The sequence below is a fragment of the Ascaphus truei genome, chromosome 2, assembly GCF_040206685.1.
Source record: "Ascaphus truei isolate aAscTru1 chromosome 2, aAscTru1.hap1, whole genome shotgun sequence".
Lineage (NCBI taxonomy): Eukaryota > Metazoa > Chordata > Amphibia > Anura > Ascaphidae > Ascaphus > Ascaphus truei.
The window spans coordinates 410878496-410901180 of NC_134484.1; the positions used below are offsets into that span (position 1 = coordinate 410878496).

The following is a 22685-nucleotide window of genomic DNA, read 5'->3' on the forward strand; positions in this document are numbered from 1 at the left end:
GTGCCAAACACAGATTGTAAGGTTGAAGGGGCAGGGACTGTGCCCGTCAATGTTTTTGTGATGTGTACTGGGCAATATATTGTGATTGTGACGTACTTAAAGTCCCAGTGGGAGCACAGCACTACATGGAAAAAAAAAGTTACTATTTTATATTTGACTCGATTTGCCTGAATCTCCCATATTTCTATAAACTGCTGCCCCCTAGTGGTAAAGAGTAAAAGTATGTAGATGGAAAAGAATACGTTCAATATTGGTAGTCTATTATTAAATGATGTATGCGGATGTTGATATTGTAACTCTTTTTTCCCCTTAAGTGGATGTTTTCATATTCTGAGCATCTCATAGAAGTAAATCAGCATTGGGAAGATTTCTTTAGTGTTGCAGCACGGCAAAAATGTTTCTGATTCACCCCATTTCCTTTGCAGTATCATTATCCTGTTGAAAACATTGGTAGTAACACATTTTGGATCCCTCTCAGAATATTTTGAACCAAAACGTGATAATGCATTTACAATTGTCCTATAATGCAATCATATTATTTATTTAGAATATTGTTCATGTTATCTCTGGCCTTCAGAGGTAATTTAACCTGAGCAGACACAAGAGCACAGGTTGCCTTTAGGACCTCCCTAATGCATGAAGGCATTACTGTAGTACTAAATATCAGTGGCAGGGCATTAATCCTAACTTTCAGAGCACTAGACTTGCATAGATCATATTACAGAACCACATCACTGACTTTAACCTTTTAGTATGATATGGTTACATTCAGGTGACAACGTTAGCTGCTTCAAATCAAATCAGCACTTCAAACTAAACGTGTATTTAAACATACATAATAGAAGGCTGGCAACATAAGCTGCATTGCTGTTATGCCTCTTGCCAGTAACTACACATCACATTTTAGAAGGATCATGCAGCCATATCTCACTACTTTACTATATATTTAGGTGGAATTGATGGCACATGAATAAAACAACAAATTGGCGTTGGATAGCGAAACGTCTTAAAGCGAAACACGTTTTCCCATAGGAACACTGTTTAAATGAAAGGTTCCGTTCCTGAAGGCATTTTTAATGCTAAAATACACAAAATATTTTACTCAGGCAATAAGATATGCAGCACACACATAAATTATATAGTGTATATACTGTATTATATATATATAATATAACATAATATATCATGTAATTTAATAATATAATATATTATATAGCATATTATATGATATATATATATTATATACACATAAACAACTTTGCAAAGCGTCGGATAAGCCATTCGTTGTAAAGCGAAGCGTTGTAAAACGAGAACTGCCTGTAGGTCCCAAATGCTAGGCACAGGCTTTTTGCGTCTTGGTTTTAGAACTCTCATCCCAGTATATTTTCCCTGAAGGTAACTATTCTGAGCTGCATATGAAAAAGAGCTGCCAACCCATAGGTAAGCTAAGCTAAGCTGGTAACCAAGACCAAATAGTCACCATAACAATATAGAGTAGGGTCTCTTAGCACCATTTACCAACACGGTCCAGGACATTTGGTCACAACCGTTGTTCCGTGACCAAGTGACCGCCGGCGTTTAACCACAAGTGACCTCACCGCAGGGACACTCAGCCGCCGGCCACTTCACCACCAAGGTAAGTCCCTAACCTTAGCCCTTACCTTAAAAACCCTAATCTTAACCCCTAATACTAATGCTACCTCCTTCTCTAAAACCCCTTATCCTAACCGCTAAACCCCCTAAAGTTAACCCCCTACCCTAAAACTTACCTTCTCGTAGAAGAGGCCGGCGGCAGAGCGGCTAAATGCCGGAGGGAACTTGGTCACGTCAAGGCCGCCGCGACCAAATGTCCCATTCTATTACCAACCTTCAAACGGAGCACATTGCAGACTGGAGTGGTTCTTATTCCTTTTGATTGAAGCCCAGGTAATTTGTCAAACAATTCTTTAAAGATGCATTTTTTTAAATCAAAAGTTAGCCGCTGTATTATGTTATTTGAAAACAGTTAAAGCCATTCATGTCTTTATTCAGATTAAACCATGTCAGCTGTAGTTACCGCATATGAGGTTGGAGATCACTTGAGCAGTTATTTATAATAAACTAATTTGCAAACACATACATTGTGTTGGGGATCAGACTAATGAGAATGTATCCTAATACTAAATAGCTTTTGTAGATCAGTGACCCCAACCTGGAGAATTCTCCTCTTTATTTTATTCACACAAACTGCAGTTTAACCTTCGTATACTCTTTGATAAAGTTCCTTCACGGAACGAAACGCGTCAGAGGTGTTCTCCGTTTTGTGATGCGCAGCACTATAGTGCAATAAAGCTGTTTTTATTCATTCATGTATCCGGCTGAGTTCCTGTTGCTGTGACCACCCACCAACTACAATTCATAACCTTCGTATGTAGTGTACTTCTATTTGTTCTAACAATAACCATATCACATTGAAAGCTCTGATGTTGTATTGCTAATGTGTTTGTTATGTCAATGCTCATACTTGCAGGTACTTTGTGTAGGGTATGGAATCTGTACCTAGCTGTTGGTACCTCCAACTGGTCTGCATGATCGTGGTGACCTCAGTCTGTGCCAGGTCAGTGTATCACAAAGAAGCTCCAGGTTATCTAAACTCTGGAAGCCTCGGTGAGATTGATCACGAGTGCTGGGAGGCTTCATCACGCAAGCTGGTGGCAATGAAGAAGCTCAGAGTGGCGGATACCATCATAGGCCTCTGGGACTTCATGATCTACTTGAAAGAATCAAATAATCCCAAGCATAATGCGCTCTTTGATGGGTTAGCCCAGGACTTTTGGGACATATATGTGGATTGCGTGCTCTCAAGAGCCCATGGTATGGGCAGAAGAGAATTAATCTTCCCCAATATTTTTACATATCTACATAAACCATTAAGAGGTAATTTCTTGAAAGTGCTGTTAATCATTTCATCTTATTTGGCTTTGCACTAAACTAATATTTACATGTTGCTTCTGAATGTTGTAGTTCTTTTATTGATATGCAGTGGCGAATTGAAAATGTTGCCACCCATAGGCACTTAACCTTTTTGCCGCCCGGTGCCGCCTCCTCCTGCAGCGTTGCACGTCAAATGATGCCGCAACGCCTCGTGATGACGCGTTTCCATGACAACGCCATGTGCCGTCACGTTGTCATTTGATGCCGCGATGCTACAGAAGGAGGGCGGCTCAAAGGAGAAGGTAAGAGACCTTTACAGGGGCCCCATGCTCTCCTCCGGCAATTAGTGGGGAAGAGAGCAGGGCCTCTGTATATGGGGGGAAAATAAGAGAAAAAACACAATTTGCCGTCCTAGACCTGAGCCTAATGGAGAATCTGCCACCGTTGATATGTTACATAAAACATAGGAGGAAAATGAAGACCAACATCTCAGTATAAATAAAGGACAATAAACATATACAAAAAACTGCAATAAATAAATGACATTATCCAAGTGGCATTCCCCCTATGCAACTGTACAATACTATCGACATTTAAAGGGATACGTGTGAAGAGAAAAAATAAGTTAACATATACTGTAAATATATTTACATTGGACAAAAATAAGACCATAATATTACAATAGAAAAAAAAATCATAAACCCATGCATCAATACATATAACAAGTCAACAAACACAAAACAAAAAATAGAGCTACTGTACAATATAAAAAGATATACCAGGCTGACACCTAGGCAAAGAGATACTTGATAAAGGACTGCTTTTTTGCCCGAAACACTGTTTCTCTTTGCCTAGGTGTCCACCCGGTATATCTTTTTACATTGTAGTTCACTTTAGTATATCTTTTCTATGCACCGTTTGTTGACTTTTTATATGTATTGATGCATGGCTTCTGATTTAAAAAAAAAAAAAATTATTGTAAGATTATTGTCTTATTTTTGCCCAATGTAAATATATTTATTATTTAATTAGTTGTTTATTCTCCTGACACGTGTCACGTAAAACATGTATGATAAGGCTGTCACCCTAATTTCTCTCACTTCTATTGCATGGTACAGTATACTCCAGTACAGCATGAAGTTAAAAAGGCCACGCAATCCAAAAAATCACTTTTTTTAAGGTGGAAACTTTGACTTCTCCAGGCTAGAGCATTTATTTGCCTTTGCAGAAAATGTTGATGTTAAACTGATTTCACCCATTAACTACATGCACCGCGAATGACAATTTGTCCTCCTGTGCTGTTTCATCTTAATATAAATGCAAAACGAAATACTTAAAGTAGCCCCTATATACTAGCACTCATAAGTGAAGGTAGGTATGTAGAATATGGTAATGAGTATAAAACTTAACCTTTAATGGTAGTGATAGCAAGTAAAATAATAGGAAGACAAATTTATATCACCAGCAGGATATCACAATGAAGTGATTTAAAACAAGGTATTAAATATAGCGAGGTCAAGGGCTCCCAGCCAGATAGCTGTGTGAACCACTGTGTTAGCCACGTATGGACAGTGGTGGGAATGAAGTGACTTTGATAGTGGTGCGGACATTAGATCGCTTGGATTAAAATCGATCCCACTATATTAATCCGTGGTCGGTCCGTCTAAGATAGGGTGGAGCCCCAAGATAATGACCTAATACTGGACGGCGATAGGGCTAGAGAAGGGGTAGGGGCTACTTTAGGTCTTGCCTAGACAAGACTTTCGTTTTGCACTTTATTACCCGGTCCCTGGCACCATTAATCCTCTTGACTGTAGCAAGAGCATTTATCCCAACCCACCTTTTATTTTAATATAAATAAATTGAATTACCGGTTACAAAACAGAAAAAATGACCTTGCTGCCTAAATCATCACACAAATCCATGTAATGCTATTGTTCAAATGGTCCAAATTCTGACATCCTTCTGCGGCAGACTAACAGCTGTGAATAAGTGATAATAAAATATAATGTATAATATAAAGCAGAGTTTCTCAATTCCAGTCCTCAAGGACCACTAACAGTGGCAGGTTTTAAGTATACCCCTGCTTGAGCACACATGGTTCAGTCAAAATGATAAGAAAAGAATGTCCTAGAGCAATCCCCAGGAAAAGCTGATGCTACCAAAATTGCGCATATATATTGTCCATAATAATCCAAAATATCACTGGATAAATAATAAAACCTTCAATGTACTCCCGTTCAGCGTCCCAATGAAATATCCATGATATGGGTATCAGATAGTAAAACCTGTGTACATATATGACCGTCCACCGAGAAGGGGCTAGAGTGTGGTAGGGAAGGTATAATGCTGCGGTCCAGCCGTGTCCCCTGTGAGGGAACTATGACCGGCTGATAGATGCACCGCAGCCCTCCGCCACTGCCCTCACATCCCAGGTAACCATACACAGTAATGAATCCCCAGCACAGGGGGTACTCACGATCTTGACGCGCCGGGTACTCACGATCTTGACGCGCCGGGTCAAACTGCAAAGTGAAAGCAGGCTCAGCTGATCCGGAAGTACGATGACGCGTGCTCCAGCCGATAGTAACGTAAATTTTACGTTATTCCAGTCAAAATGATAGCCTTAAAACCGGTACTGTTAATGGTTCTTGAGGACTGGAGTTGGGATCTTTTGATATAAAGCATTGCTTCTCACACCTCTGCTCAGGGGCCACCAGCCCCACACCTGGTTTTAGAGATAACTAATGCACTTGCCCACAAGTTAATGCACCTAATTTACATCTGAATAGAATGTTGGATGGTTGCCTCAGAAACTTGGTCTGGTTCTGTGCCCTGAGGAGAGGTTTAAGAACCATTGATATAAAGCAGCACTTCTGAGGAACAGGGTTAAGCCCTTGTAATATTATCTCCTGAAAACGGCTTTTCTTCATCATAAAACCTTGTGATTTATTACCACTGGAAAGAGTAAAAATGAATTTCTATGTGGGTAACTTATAAAATGTATATAATAATGTGCTCCTTTTACATGTACAATTCACTTGACATCATCACTGTGTAATTCCACTCTAACTGGTCTGGTTTAATGAATATTTCTTCTGCTTCATTTTAAAGGTATCGCCTTCACCGAACACTGGTTTTAATTTTTGTGATGAGTGAACCAAGGAGCATTTAATTTAAGGAAGAATTCTATCCTTTTTGAGCATCTTTTTTTTTTTTCTTTCTCCCTTTTTTGACCAAAAATGTATATTTTACTGAGCACTCTATAAAGTACATTTCATGTTTGTCTGCGAATATTTATGCCACGGTTGCCTTCTCCATCTGCAAATAAAATGTTATTCTTTTCATGTTGAATCCATGTTCTCTCAGGTAGGCTTGTTGGTTCCCATTGCCATTAAACCAAGATGTTATATTAAAAAAAAATTTGAGCGCTGTAATTAAGGCATAAGCATAGTGACAATATTTTCTTTTTTAAATAAGTATTGCAGCTGAAACTTCTTTAAAGATCCCATTGTCATTAAAAAGCGGGGGAAAAACATGCATGACAAATTGTATTGTGCGGCTTTAAAAAGTATGTATTTTATGAATGTTTACTCTATTAATATCTACGTTAAATAAAGATTAAACTTTTTTTTGTATTCAAGAACAGCAAACATCATGTGTCATGAAAAATACTGCTTAGTTCCACTCCATGTTCAGTCCTAATTAGTTGATCCTCTAAATCATCTTCTTCTAATTCTTTTTTTTTTTAAGAGCTCCGCTTAAGCGAGACGACAAATAAGCTCTTATTTGGGCAATTCTCTTTCAAATAGTCTCCCTTGAGGAAAAAAAAGGCACAATTAAAAAATTGGCGCCTCTATAACACTGGAGCAAGTGACCTCAGCTATAAAAGATCATAGACTACTTAGTCACATGGCCCAGACAGCTTTTCCAATACATATTATAAGACTTTTGTGGACATTCTTTCACCTCACTTTGTTCTTGTGTTCAATAAATGTACGTGTCACGCAAAACTCCCTTCTGAGATGTTGCAGGTGTAACTCTCCTTGCCCAACCCTAAAGGAGTTTACATTTAACTGACTATATACATGGCAGTACGCAGTCTCATATCTGTTCAGGGTGCTAGGTCAGTGCAGGCTGGGCGTGGATATGCAGATAGAATAAGGATGGGCGCCAAGAACTTTTTTATAGTACAAAAATTAGCTTTATTCAACATCCGTTTATAAGGCTTGCCATACAAGGAAAGACCTCATATTAGACATATTAACTGGTGGCAAATCATACAATTACTCTGTGCTTCTTCCCGTGGTAGCTCTCACTCCTAAGCAGGATAGGTACTCATGCTTGTTTCCCTTAGTATTGGTTAGATTGGCAATCTCCTGCATAGCGTCAATAACGCCTGCCTCAAGTGGACTTCCATTGACAAAACACTCTACACAGTAATGGAATACTGATCCCAAAAAGCACTGTATACCTCATCTATGCATATTGGATCGGGTAATTACCCTTAATAGCTTTTGTCCCAGTAACTGCCCACTCATACCTTTTCTACCACAGTAACTGTCCCCTCATATTTATTTTACCTCACTAACTGCACCTCATATTTAATTCCAGTAATTGTCCGTAATATATTTTTTGCCTCAGTAACTGCCCCTCATATCTATTTTACCTTGGTAACTGCCCCTTAATATCTATTTTACACTGGCAATTGTCCCTCACTGTCAGGAGCCAATTACCTGATATGCAGAGCGAGGTGACTGAGTGAAAAGCAGAGGATGTGCAGTGCGGATGGATCCATCAGATATCAGGTCTGGGATCTGCAGTCTGAAACGAACGGGTGAAGAGAGACAACATGAGAATGTGGAGGCTTCACATTCCCCCATATCTGGAGTTGTTGCAGCCCGGAACATTTTTTATCTTTTTTTTTTTTCCGTTACTTATTTTTTATTTTGAGTTTCTGAAAAACATAAGGGAAGGGATACAGAAATAGAGCTGGGGGAGGTACCACCAAACTAACACCGGAATCATAGCAGAAACAAAAATACAAAGAGTACAACGACGCCGAGCAGTCCCAACTCGAAATATCAAATACATTTACCAACTCTGAAAAGGAAAACATACAGCCCTCCATCCACAATGTCTAAACAGTTCATCTAGTCCCCATAGAGTTCCAGGGCTCCCAGACCTTTTGGAATTTTCTTGAATTATGTCTAACAAGCGCTGTTAGTCTTTCCATAAATTGCACCTCATTTATTCTCACAATAATCTCTCTCCTAGAGAGGGGTAGAGGCTTTTTCCAGGCCCCAGCTATCACACGTCTAGCCGGGGTGAGAATATGCAACAATAATTTAGATTTATTTTCATATAAATTATCTAGCGGTTTACTCAGAACCATTGTAATTGGGTCTAGGGGGATTCTTATTCCAAAAGTTTCTAGCACTAAATTCTGCACTACTCCCCAGAACCTCTGTATTTTGGGGCAGAGCCACCAGATATGGGACATATCTTCAACACTTCCACAACCCGTTAAACCGAGATTCATGGTCTCTGGGTAAATCTGACTCAACATCTGGGGTGTCAAATACCACCTGAAAATAACTTTATAAATATTTTCTTTGGATATTGTGCATAGTGATGTGTTCGTAGCATTGGTCCAGATAGTTTGCCAGTCCTCCCAAGAAATCTCCATCTGAAAATACTGGGCCAATTGAACCCTATACCGATGTGTGCAGGGAGCTTTAAATTCACGAGAGCTAAGAAATTGGTAGATAGTAGAAATAAGTCCCCACTGATAATTTCTATTCCTGCATAATTCTTCGAATAGCTTGCACTCTGGGAAAGACCCAGCTGTGGACAGCTACCTAAGATAGTGAGACACCTGCAGAAATCTGAACATCTCAGTTCCCGTGATAGAGTATCTATCGACAAAAGTCGATAAAATGTAATAATTTACCTCTCAGAAGCATATCTCCCACATCTCTAATGTCGTTAACCTTCCAAAAATCAAAAGTACCTGTGGACCAGGCCGGACCAAAGTCTGGGTTGTCAAAGATTGGGGTACATCTCGAAGGAACTAAAGTCAATTGATAATTGGTTTTGGCCTCATACCAAATCTTAATAGAAAATGTTATTAGTGCGGAGTCAAAAAGGACTGATTTTAGACCCTTTGTCGGCTTGTTATTCCATAAGAGGGCCGGGAGTGCCCCATAGTTAATAAATCTATTTTCTACATCTACCCATCGGTATTGACCTTCCCGGGAATGCCAAAAGACCACCTGCTTCAAATGGGCGGCTAAATAATATTTCTTGATATCAGGAACTGCTAGACACCCTCTCTCTCTGGGTGCAAGCATAACTGATCTCGGCACTCTTGGTCTTTTGTTACCCCAAATAAATTGCATAATTTTATTCTGTAAATCCCTTAAATATTTTATCGGGATAGAGACTGGGAGTGTCTGGAAACAATAAAGCAGTTTCGGGAGAATATTCATCTTAACTGATATAATACGACCTAATCAGGAAATTTGGTGGTCGTTCCAAAGTAGGAGATCCCGTTTTAATTTGGTAGAAAGTTCTGGGTAGTTATATTTATATAGAGATTGATACTTTTTTTGTGAGGAAAATTCCTAAATATTTCAATCTCCTCTTATTCCAATGGTAATTGAAATGTAATTTGATTATATTAACCTAGGAGTCTGGTAAAGTTAAATTTAAAGCCTCTGATTTAGCCAAGTTAATTTTATAACCTGAGAACTAACCAAAGCTAGAGATCTCATCTTATAAATTGGGCAGTGAAGTCAGAGGGTTGGAAATTGTCAGGATAATATCATCGGTAAAGAGAGATAAATTGAAACTTTTCTGGCCAATCTTGATAGCCTGAATATTGGGGGTTTTCCTTATTTTAATTCAAGCGGTTCAATTGTTAACGCGAAGAGCAAGGGAGATAATGGACAACCCTGCCTGGTCCCATTACTGATCATGATTTGGTTTAGTTCCCCCCCTGGCATTTTGTAGGGAGGCTGTAGGGGCGTCATATAGGGCTTGAACCGCTTTTAAGAATGGACTGGAGAAGCCAAACCCCAACAAAGTTCTATCTAGAAAATCCCAGTTAATTCTGTCGAACGCTTTTTTGGCGTTTAGACTCAACAACATCGCCTTGGGTTTAGAAAACTGGACATAATCAATTATATTGATAATCTTGCGTGTATAATCTGAGGCCTGACGCTTGCTTATAAAACCTACTTGATAGTTATGGATTAGTCTGGGCAAAATTGGGTTTAATCTATTCGCTAGAATGTTATTATATATCTTTAAATCTGTATTAAAGTAGCGAGATTGGCCTGTAGCTTGCGCAACTCATTGGATCCTTTCCTTCCTTAAGTATTACTACTAAATTTGCTTTTGATATTTGCGAGGGAATCTGGGAGCCCGATAGGAAACTATTAAACATATCTAAAAGATATGGGGCTAGTATTCCCCAGTATTTTTAATAATACATATTTGAGAAGTCATCCGTCCCGGGGGCTTTCGAGGGCTTCAGACTTTTAATAACCTCTTTTAATTCTGTCAGACTAACTTTAGCATTGAGTCGCTCCAGTTCTTCCGTGGAGAGTTTTGGAAGTTCGCATGCCTGTAGATAATTGTCTATTTGTTCACTGGAGGATTTATTAAAATTGGGATTTGATGAATCCAGATTATAAAACTTATTGTCAAATTTAGAAAATTCCTTGGCAATTTGGAAAAGGTTATGTGTAATTTCCCCATTACCTCGCTTTATGGCTGATACTTGCGATTTAGCTTTAAAACGTCTTAGCTTGCTGGCGAGAAGCTTATCTGCCTTATTACCTTTATCATAATAAGGCTGGCGCTGAGCTCGGGACGGTTACATGCATATATATATATGCATGTTCCCGCGCGCGCAAATGCGCGGGCACACACGCTCTGCGCTTTAGTAAACACATTTTTTAAACTTTCCCGCTTGCTCGATAGCCCGCAATGTGCCCCCTCCCCCCCCGCACACGCGCCCGCAAGTTGCAGGACACCCGGCACTCATGCGCTAAGCATGAGCGCGCTCAGCGCCAGCGGGGACTCAGCGTAAGTCTGGCGGGTCCATTTTAATGCCTTTTCTGTGTCCTCCAATCTTAGTTTATGTAATTCCTCTCTAGTCTGACAGAGAAGTTTGTAAATCTTCGTGCAAGGGCGTTTTATGTTCCTGTTCTAATTCAATTATTTTAGCTTTGAGTTTACCTTGTTTAAGATTTTTTGCTTTTTTCCTGTATGAAGCAATTGAGATAAATTGACCTCTTCATTCGAGGGGGATCCCCCAATCTCCTCTAAAATTGATTTCAGAAAATCAGCTTGTTGATCATTCGAGGCATATATATTAACTATGGTCAATTTAACCCCCGACAGCAGACCTCTCACCAAAATAAATCTACCTTCCTTATCCCTTTTAATTTCTTCGATTTGAAATGGCTACTCCTCTTTTCTTTTTAGAAAAAAGAGGAGTAGTAAGCCAATAGGTAAGTACCCCAAAAAGTGTTAGGGGTGTCGAAATGGGTTTCCTGAAGAAATAAAATATCTGCCTGCATATTCTTAAATTCTCTCAGGGCTAGTCTCCTCTTTTTGACTTTAGTCCCTTTACATTTAAAGAGACTACTCTAATGGGGAGTTGGGCAATCATAGTTTACAAATCAAAACTGGCTCTGCAGATTTCTTGAGATATAAAATAGAGTGTGGGTGCACAGACGTCGCTAACTGGACTTTAGGACTTACTACGACCCGTTTCAGAAAAGGGAAGATGTATCTTCCTCGAAGTTCTGTGGTGGGATTGGGAAGGGAACACCTTGGGAAGGGGGAAAAGATTAGGGGAACAGACACAACAAACAACGAGTATACGGGGGGATGGATCTAGTATCCATCCAAAAACTTGTTAACTGATGGTCCTTATGTGGACCAAAGTAAAGGGCTAAAAAAAATGCCCAAATGGGGGGGAGAGGCACAAGTGCCGATGGTTCAAAAGCCCTCCGAACTCCGCTGAGGACTCCTGCCTATCATCACCTCTAAGCCCCTTAACCTGTAAACTCAACCCCTTTCATAATACCCGCAACAAAAAGAAGAGGGGGGAAATAGTTGGAAGTATTGCATGAAACCTAAAATAAAAAAACATTTGAAACCACAAAAGATATTATCAAGAGCAACATTGAGGCTGAAAGGAAATAGTCTGTTTCTCGAATTTCTTAGCCTCCCCTTAAGTCTAACGGGGCCCATGGGAGTGGGCTCGAGAATGTCAAACCTCGCCTGGGAGAAAAGATCGCCACGGATCATAAAATCTGAGCCGCGATTATCCTCGACTGGTCGATCCAGGTCAGCCAAGGCAAAAGAAGAATACCCTTATCCCAATCAAGTCAGAAGAGCGGAATCAGGGGTCTCATGTTGCTTCCCATCTTTATTCACGACTAGACGAAATGGGAAGGCCCATCTGTAGCGGATCTCATTATCTCTAAGGACTGCTGTGACTGGGCAGAGGCTTCTCCTTCTAGAAATTTTTATTTTCTCTTTGATAGTGTAGTTGTGCAATTTAACTATTACGTCCCTGCATCTCCGAGGATCCGCAAATTTTGGACCCAAGGCTCGGTGTGCTCTATCCATATGTAGATCACTTGATAGAATTGATGAGTCTATTTGGGTAAACAAGTTTGTCAAATATGGTTGTAACACACTCGGTTCAACTGTTTAGGGGATGTTTCTGACTCTGAGATTTTGCCTCCTTTCCCAGTTCTCCAAGTCATCCAAGGTATCGTTCAGGTTCCTGATCTCATCGTTAAGTCGGAACAAGTCTTCCTCCATTGAGCCTTGGCTCTGTACTGATTCTTCAAGTTTGTTTTCCAGCAGAATTGTTCTTTATGTCAAAGAAGTTAAACCTGTTTTAAATTCAGCCACAGCTTTGTCAATAGACACTTGAAACACCACTTGCATCTCTTTAAATAATTATTTTACGGCTTTTGTGGTGATTTGGGTATTTGGGGTATTTTCTTCTGTCTTGGTCGTGTAAAGTCTGTAAAGTTTTCCTCTTGTTGTTGCAGTTCCTCTTGGGACCCAGGAACAGGAGAGGGAGCTTTTTGTAAGTACCGGGAGATGGAGGGAGTCATAGCCTTGCGGTCTTTGCAGGAGAGAGGCATCCTTGGAGGTTCCGCCATCAGGGGAGGTTATTTTTATCTGATTTGCGGCGCTTTAGAAGGCTAATTGGTCCGCAAACTCAGCTGAGTTCACGGAGCTGGCTCAGAGAGCTTCCATCCTCCCTGACGCTGCGCGCGCCCCCCTTTTTAACCTTATGTTTCTCCAAAACACCTTATCCCTCTGAAAACCAACCACTCAAAGGCACTGCTACCTCTAAGCCACTAACTCCATGCCATATTTCACACAAATCCATTCCTTCCTCTTTGAGTTATATGGGGGCAAAACTTCCCATATTAAACTACAGTATAGACAACAATCTTTTAATACCCCTAATTTTGTTTCCCCTGTAACTCAAAAACGACCAAACTAGTGTTGGACCGGGTCCTACTTTAAAAAAAAAAAAAAAAAAAAACGGGTAACGGGTACCCGGCCAAAATCAAATGATTTACCCGGCCGGGTACCTGGTTGGCACTTACCTTGGGTTGGAGGAAGACGGCGGCAACATCTAGGCAGGTCAGCAGAGGTCCTGTGGCGGTGGCAGCATCAGCAGTGTGTGTTCAGTCCGCGCGGGAGCTGCAGGACTCCATAGCAGCGTGAGCTGGGGAACCATGTGACCGGAGCAGGAGTAGAAGCGTTCCTATTGGACAGCCGGCTGTTTGCTCCTGCTCCGGTCACATGGTTCCCCAGCTCACACTGCTATGGAGTCCTGCAGCTCTCGCGCGGGCTGAACACACACTGCTGATGCTGCCACCGCCACAGGACTTCTGCTGACCTGCCTAGATGTCACAGCGGGCTTCCTCATGGGTCTTCCTCACCTTCCGTCGCTGACAGCAGGTAAGTAATGATGTATTTTTCAGCTACCCTGACATTACCCGGCGCCGGGCCCACTTCTCAGTTGTCGGGTCCAGGTATTTTCCGGGTAGCTGAAAATCCGCCAGGTACCGGGTAATTCCGGGTAAACGGTACATCACTAGACCAAACGGATTGTGCTTCAACTTTCCACAAAAATTTCCATTACCAATCTGACCTGAAACCCCAAATTTCAGACGGATTGTAGAATTTTTCAGAGTTATGAGCAAGTGAAAAAGTGGGGTTATAATGGAAGTCTCGATTAAACCTATTTTTTGCCCGGAATCAGTCACAATCAACGGCTGTACAGAGTAGCGGTCCCAGGAGAATCGCCACAGCAATCAAGCTTCCAGACCTCTGGTTTCAGCAGCATACCACACTCAAAAGCCATTTTGTTGCGTCCACATCATCTACAGTATGCACAATGACGTACTATGCAACTACCTCAACGTGATTCATGAAAATTGCTTCATCAGGTGGGCTCCGCCCCACAAAACTAGTGGGCACTCTTAAAAAGCCCCAACACCTAATTATACAAAATTGGTGACACTTGTTATCAATAATTTTTAGTCACTAATTTTTCATTCACATTTTTTTCCACGCTTTTTTTTAATGCAATTTTGTATTCTCATGCGTGTTTTATCCCTTATTCACAGTTTTCAAATATATGGTGCACTTCCACTTGCTTTTATAGTCATATATAATATTTATCATAATTTAATATAAGTTTTTATCATGAATTTGCATCACCATCTCATTTATTTTCACAATCAAATAGTAGTGCCCTTGATTTTTTGCTATTGGTCTGCAGTATCTGGTAAAAAACCTTAACACCTTTAGTTTTTTTTTTTTTTTTTTTTAAGTGAAACTTCTTTGCTGGCACCGAGAGAGTTTTAATGGGGAAAATCTCGTGTTGTCACGAAAAACCGTGATGGAAGTGACGTCACGCTAATGATGGTCGCGCATGTGAACTTAGATTGTACGCAGCGCATGCGCTGAAGAGGAGGTTGTAAACCATGCCGCACTGCACATGCGCAGAAGCTCATATTCTTCTTCCCCTCTGCATGCGCAGTAACGGCGTGGCCGACGCCGCGCACATGACTGGCGTGCACATGACTGGCCAGCGCGCGTGCGAAGGACCGCCCGCACCCACACACAAACAACCGGTGCCGCGCGCAGGACTCCAGAACTTGGCAGCAACTTCCATGATCAGCTGTCTGGACCCCTTCCTATGCCTGAACACTCTACTGCACAGGTGGGCACCCTCCATTCTCAACAGAACGATCACCGGCACACACACACACACACACGGGAATTCACCGTTAGTATAAGTGTAGACGTGCAAATAGCTAAAAACAGGGTGTGTGTGCCGAGCACGCACATTCTACGTTAAGCTTCTTTGCGTTTTCTCGCTAAAATTGTGTTTTGATTTTTAATTAAAAACATCACCTTCACAAATACAATTTCTGTGACAAAACAGTGATAAAAGAAAGAAGTTTCACTTAAAATGCGCGTGGTCGGCGCACACACCCTTTTTTTTAATACTTAAAAAAAATCTTTTCATTTCTTTTACTAAGGTAGCAAATGCAGGTCTTTGTGTCACTTAGAGATGTTTGTGAAATCCATATTAAAGCACTACTTTACATATTGTCTTTATTAAATCATAAATTATTTAAAAGAACAGAAAATTTCATAAAACTATACAATTATCAGACATTTTTCCAGTGATCATTTTGTACTATAATAGTTTAATAAATGATTAATTCACGTGTTGACATAATGATCACTAATGACCAGGTCTACATATGATGAAAGAAGTATCATTACAGTACATCATGCATCTGTAATTTGATTTTCAGGAGTATTTGCAATAAAAAACACTTAAATGAAAGCACATCTGTACACTTCGGTTACATTTAAAAAAAAATGTATTCTATCTGTATAATTATTTATTGCAAGACACAGAATGTTTGTTAAGTTGATCCAACACCTTAACGGTTTTGACCTTCTGTAAAGCTCCTCCACGGAAAGAAACCCTTTTCAAGGCAATATCTGTGTCAGCTAAAGGTCCTCCTATTAGTTGAGATGGTGTGCTTTCTACAGTCACAACACGGCCACAAGCAACCTAGGAAACAAATATGTAACACCAATTTAATAATAAAAACTTTAAGGAGGCGGACACCTGTTTAATGTATGTGTTTGCCTGTGTCTCCAAAGCAGAGCCTGCATTGCACACAATACTAAATAGTTTATTAAATCTTAATCTCGTGAATATATACTGTAGATGGCCAAACAAGAGAACATGCAAGTGCATCTAAAATTAAGTGATAAATAGAAAAAAAATGTATTGGTTGCAAATAACCCTTTTTTTAAATGAGAGTATAGAAGACTTACTGTGGTATTCAGAAGGGGAATTTGAGTCGAGTGTACAGTTGTATTTTTTGGTCTTGCTTTGGGCCTTGATGATTCAATTGATTTTTCCTGAAGTCGTTTTGCTTTCTAAAAAAAAATAAAAAATATATATATATGTTGCCAGCTGTGGAACATTGAAGACAATGTCAATGCAAGAACGGCAGATCTGGATTTGCATTTTCAACAATATCTTTTAAAGAAATGCCCTTTGTCTGTCCCATGCTACATGATAACATTCAAGCTCCACTTGGTGGTAGAAGTACCAATTAGAAGATGTGTTTGAAAGTAGAAGAACAAACTGACCATGAAAAAGAAAGCAATGGAAACTGAACACCGCTGTTGACATAGATATTTGTTAAATAGAAATTGTCAGTACCACCTAGTACCACCACACGTTCATCCATGTCTTCACACCAGTAGAGTATTTACAGACTGATCTGTGCACCGTCCCTTTTAAAGCTTACATAGTCCGTACTCCCCTCCCTTCCCTACAGAGTCTACCTGTCTCCTATGCCAGTAAATCGGAAGCTCCAGTGGTTACTATTATTTCTTCCTCACTTGACCAATATACTCTAAGAGTGGCTACAATCTCAACAGATATCCCAGAAATGCTAGGATGTGTGATTTCACTTTACTAGAGAAGGGTGGGTAGCCCTGCTGGTACTTTCTTTGATGTACCAAAGTAAGAAATTATGGAAAATGTATATCCAGGACATCATCGCCTAAACCAGGAACATTTCACATGCTCTCCGATATACATAAACTGGGGAATCCAAGAAGACCTGTCATATCTGGAATTGACACCCTAATCGAAGGAATATTAGGATTGATAGAAAACACCCTAAATCCATTGGTTACAGAAAGAACCAGCAACATCGAGAACACCATCTATTTCCTCAAAAAAATACACAATATTGTGCATTTACCTACCAATATCAGCTTTGCTGCTCTGGATGCTAATTCCCTTTACACCAACATTCCACATATTGATGGAATAGCAGCTGTTTTAAAATCACCTAAGCCAGATGGAAACCATATGACATCCACCCTCAATATATTGCAAAACTCAATTTCTTCTTAACCCACAACAACTTCACATTCAGTGGCAAAAACCATGTTCAAACTACACAAGAATGGACACGGATGCCACCTCACTATGCCAATTTTTTTTTAACTGGCTGATCTACAGTCGATGATGGTTTCCTTGCTAAATGCAGCAGCAAACCATTTGTATACGTCAGATACACCAATGATATTTGCATAATTTGGACTCCCTCGTAGAATTAAACCATCTCAACAACAGACACCCATCCATCAAACTCGCCAATAGAAAACTCAAAAACCAACATAATCTTCCTCAATACTAAAATCACTATGAAAGATGGTACCCTAACAAAAAGCATCTAAGGGAAGCCAACAGACTGCAGCTGCAAAAATAGCCAAATTCTGACCAGCGGAGGTGTGATAAATCTGTAGTTAGGGAGAGAAGGAAAGATGCTTTTAGCAGCTACAGCAGGGAGGAGACAGTACTTACTAAACCAGAGAGAACGTGACAGGGAGGAGAAAGTGCTGAATTGGAGGAAGGAAGTGGAATGGAGAACCATATGACAGCGAAAGGGCAGAGAAAGACACTCAGAGCGGAGGAGTATAATTTGTAGAAAAAGAAGAGAGGGAGAAAGGAAACCATATTTTTTTTTTCTTTTAATGAATAATCCCTCCACCAATTAAAAAAAAAAAACAAGGAGTATATGACACATTTCGCACTGGGCTTCACCTTTTCCAAAAAATAGCCAGCATCACCGACATAGGACGGCAAAATACTTTTGCCGCTAAAAAAGTGCTATGCCCCATTCTAATGTTGATTACGCACAGAATTCACACGCATACAAAAACATTAAAAAAAAAAAAAAAAGATTACCTTTAGAGCTTCATAATTTGATGTCCGTGCAAGAAAATTGTCCCATGATTTCATAACTAATTCACGTTGCTTATGATTTGTTTTTATCTGCATGTTAAAATAGGTAAGAATTAGTTGAATGCAACCAAGCAGACAGCCATGTAATTCACTGCATCCTAGGTTACTTACTGTACTATAATTTTACCGCTACATAATGGTCAAATATAACATGGTGGAGTTTTTCGAAGTTTGTAAGCTTTAAAGACGATTACAACTGGAAGAATGCTTGATAGGGTTTAAGACAGGGGTGGCCAACTCCAGTCCTCAAGGGCCACCAACAGGTCAGGTTTTAAGAATATACCTGTTTCAACACAGGTTGTTGAATGAGCCACTGATTGAGCCACATGATTGAGTCCTGAAAACCGGACTTGTTGGTGGCTGTTGAGGACTGGAGTTGGCCACTCCTGGTTTAAGAGCTGCATTTTTGCATTCTTGTATCCTATTATTCATATATTTTAATTAATTCTACACACTGTTTATACAGTTTTTTCACGAGATCTATATTACCATTTTGGATTCACTGCTTATGTAACATTTATTGCAGTGTTTGCATTAGGTTTTTTTTGCAGTTTCTGCACTTTTTCACATTCTATATATAAATTTGCATTTTTTTTTTTGCACTACTGGTTACATTTGGGAGCACTCTCTACAGCTTTTTGTCTTGTATTAATTTTACAAATACCTGGGTATGTCCCTTCATTACCTGGGGAATTCCCCGGTCGGCTCAAGATCCGAGCTGGCTAAGCCTCCCAGAATGACTGGGAGACTCTCACAATCCTAGGTATACTCAGAAAACTGATGTAATCTCCGATGATAGTCTGTCTGTTAGAGCTGTCGGGAAAACCAGCACATGTACAGATGCAGCTACCAGTATCTGATCACTTGCCTGGGTAAAAACTAAGACATCTCACAGTAAATGCCTCAACATTTCTGTGAGATTCCTAATGGCCCATCGGATTAACACAGCGGGGGTCCGTTTAAATGGGAAAACAGGACCCCCCGCTGTGTTAATCCGATGGGCCATTAGGAATTTCACAGAAATGTTGAGGCATTTACTGTGAGATTGCCCCACATTTTCCAAGGCAAGTGATCTAATACTGGTGGCTGCATCTGTTTGTGTTTATCAGTGTATGTGTGTGTCCATCTAGGTCCGTTTTCCCTGCATCTATCAATATATGCTTGTGTATACAGTATGTATGCATAATTTTCATCCCTTATGGGCTTATGGTCTATGAATGCAGGAAAGAGTGTGATTATATATACAGTATATATATATATATATATATATATATATATATATATATATATATGCACACATACATACATACATACATATACATACATCTTAATAGGTAAATCTGTGTACGGACGTGCATGGATGCATTTTTTAAATTATTATATTCTAGTAGGTGGGTTGCTGTGTTGTTTCCCTGGTGGGCATTTGACATCGCAGCCAAATACAGTACTACAGGTACCTTGTGTCATTTTGACTTCCTAAATGTGAGCAATATATTAATATATCACAACTCCTAAAAATAATTACTAAACTAGGTAATTTAGTAAGGTAGTGCAACTCATATTTAAGATGTCATAGTGGTGGATCTTGTTGTTCTGGCTTTTTGGTTAACATTTAGTGAGCCTGAAAGTGAAATTGTACATTTGTTAATTATTACGGGCGACCTTAAGTCTACCTCAGCATATTTCTGTTGCTCCTCTTGAAGCTCCATTTGGTGGTAGTTATCAATCATTTCTGTCTGGTGAGAGGCAACAATTGTACTAATATTTTCTGTAGATTTTGCAATAACGTCCAAGGCTTCTTGGTCAGAGGTCACTGGTTTGAAGCCTTCAGCTTTTATTTCAGCTCTAATTTCACTCCATACTTCTCCAACCTTTAAAAAAAATAAAAAATAAACAAACAGAAAAACACATTATTATTATCATTGTTTATTTGTAAAGCGCCAACATATTCCACAGCACAGTACAAAGGGGGTACAGAGATTTGATAATTACATAGACAGAGTTACATACAAATAAGGACAAACGTGCACAACCAGATACAAAGAGGTCATGAGGATCCTGCTCATGAGAGCTTACAATCTAGAAGAAATGAGGGACAGTGTTGAAACAAAAAGGTGAAGTGGCTGCTCATTGTGGGATGGAGTATACCTCAGGTTTGAGTATGGTGCAGCCCAAAAGCTGATCCCATTAAGGTTTGAGGGTGGGAATGTTAGGGGGTGTTGCAGAGCGTGGAGATTGGTCCAGCCCCACAGCTGGTCCCAATGGGGTTGGAGGTGATGACGGCAGAGTTGGATGTAAGAGGAATGCCAGATATGTTTATTTGAAAAGGTAACTTTTCATGGAGTTTTTAAATGTCTAAAAGATGGGGGAGAGTCGATAGTACTTGGTAGGGAATTCCAGAGACAGAGGGCTACACAGGAGAAGTACTGTCTGGTAAGCGGGAGTGAGATGAGGTGATAAGGCAAGAGGAAAGAAAGATGTACTGCACCGACACACTTTATTCGAGCAAATACCCAGTATGTACCTGGCAGATACCTGGAATGCGCCGCTCCTCACCTCTGACAAGCCCCGTTGCGTTTGCCTTCCCAGCCTGGGTTCATGCCTGGCTGACGGGCGGCTGATCTGTTAAATGATAATGATTAGGATTTAATAGGCTGCAATGCTTCGCGTGTCTACCAGATGGCATAAATTCATGAATTGTAATGCAGTATATATATATATACTGTGCAGTATTGCAGCCAGCGGGAATAAAATGCTTCAATCCCTGCCTGGAAAATAACGCAATGCACTCGGGCAGAAAACAGTCACAAACCTCAATACACCCGGGTATACCCGAATTCGTGGGACTAGCCGAGCTCGAATAAAGTGTGTCGCCAGTGTAATGGGTAGAACGTAGGGAGCGTTTAGCTATATATGAGGATGAGGGCAGAGATGTAAGGGGAGTAGTGTCTTTGAGAGTTTTGTAAGTCAGAGTTAGGTTTTTCAGTTCTAGAAGATATGGGAAGCCAGTGTAGGGATTTGTGTAGTGGAGCAGTGAGTGAGGTACAGTAGATGAGTCTGGTAGCGGCATTTTGGATGGATTTGAGTTGGGATAGGTGGACAAGGGGAATGCCAACTAGGAGAAGGTTGCTGTAATCAAAGAGGACACGATGAGTGAGTGAATTAGGTTTTCACAGTAGTTGCACTATGTGTGAGAAAAGGACATATCTTGGCAATATTTCAGAGGTGGAGATGGCAGAATTTCGTGAGAAACTGAATGTGAGGAATGAAGGAGAGATCAGAGTCAAAGATGACCCCAAGACAGCCGGCTTGGGGTGTTCATGAGATTGTGGTATGATTGACAGTGAGGGAGAGTTTGGCAGTGAGGGAAAGGGTGTTGTATGCTTGGGAAACCTTGTTTTATGCATGGCACCATTTTGTGCTCTAAGGTGTGTCATATGTAGCTAAACAAGAAGAGTTACGCCACAAGACCTACTAGATTGTTATACGCAGATTGAGCCAAGAAAAAGTGATGCACAGAGTCTCATAATTTGATGCATATAATTATAATCAGAGCATCAATTTATTTCCCTCACTCCTCCTTTTGATTCTCCTCAAAATGGCTGATGCACATAGGGCAAGAATATCAGCATTAATACATTGACACTTAGAGGTACAAAATAAAATGATACCAATTGCTCCAATTTGGCTATTTGATATTTTTAAGGGTTGGATAAGGCATTGGGGCTTTATACAATATTTTTTTAGTGCACGCTAGAAGCCTAATACATAACCAGAACTTTAAGCTCACTGTAATAAAATGAAAACATGCTGAAGAATCATTAGGATGATACTTACTTTAAAATCAAGATATCTACTTATGACACTAAGTGTGACATAATCCATTGCCGATAAACCAGGCAGGTTTTCAAAACCTAAAAAAGGATGGTTCATTATATTATAAATACATATTTAGGTTATATACAACAGTACATGGGGGGGCAGAGCATGATAATATAGAGTATTGTAATATATCATGGTTGGCCAACTCCAATCCTCAAGGGCCACCAACAGGTCAGGGTTTCAGGATATCCTTGACTGAGTATCAGATTGAGCCACCTGTGCTGAAGCTGGGATATCCTGAAACCCTGACTAGTTGGAGGCCCTTGATGACTGGAGTTGGCCACCCCTGTACTATATGATCACTAATGCAAACAAAAGAGAATGAATAAACATCTCTCAATGGCACAGATCCACAAAAGGGTGTTAAGCTTTAGCACGCCTCAGCTCCCGTACATATGAATATGAGTAAAGGTGTGCTAAAGCGGAGCACCATTTTGTGGATCTGGGCCAATGGGAGTTATTATTTAAAAACTGC

The 22685-nt window shown here is 40.2% G+C and overlaps 2 protein-coding genes across 4 annotated transcripts in view; one reads left to right on the forward strand and one right to left on the reverse strand.

The window, feature by feature from the left end:
• The first annotated feature begins 2515 nt into the window (after window positions 1–2515).
• Window positions 2516–2975, forward strand: FAM237B (family with sequence similarity 237 member B). Its single transcript, XM_075589136.1, has one exon. It carries the CDS (start codon window positions 2526–2528, stop codon window positions 2967–2969), a length of 444 nt encoding a protein of 147 aa, XP_075445251.1. The 5' UTR covers window positions 2516–2525; the 3' UTR covers window positions 2970–2975.
• A 4231-nt stretch (window positions 2976–7206) lies between these two features.
• CFAP69 (cilia and flagella associated protein 69) overlaps window positions 7207–22685 on the reverse strand; it is a 97674-nt gene continuing 82195 nt past the window's right edge. For 2 of the 3 annotated variants that reach the window (XM_075587474.1, XM_075587472.1), the window contains 5 exons: window positions 22166–22242; window positions 20002–20199; window positions 18272–18358; window positions 16336–16440; window positions 15626–16066 (listed from right to left, as the gene is read on the reverse strand). In XM_075587474.1, the coding sequence (XP_075443589.1) occupies window positions 15887–16066; window positions 16336–16440; window positions 18272–18358; window positions 20002–20199; window positions 22166–22242 (647 nt within the window). In that variant the 3' untranslated portion in view covers window positions 15626–15886. Of the gene's footprint in view, window positions 7738–15625; window positions 16067–16335; window positions 16441–18271; window positions 18359–20001; window positions 20200–22165; window positions 22243–22685 lie in introns of those variants that run through there. The other variant, XM_075587473.1, reaches the window with a different exon arrangement.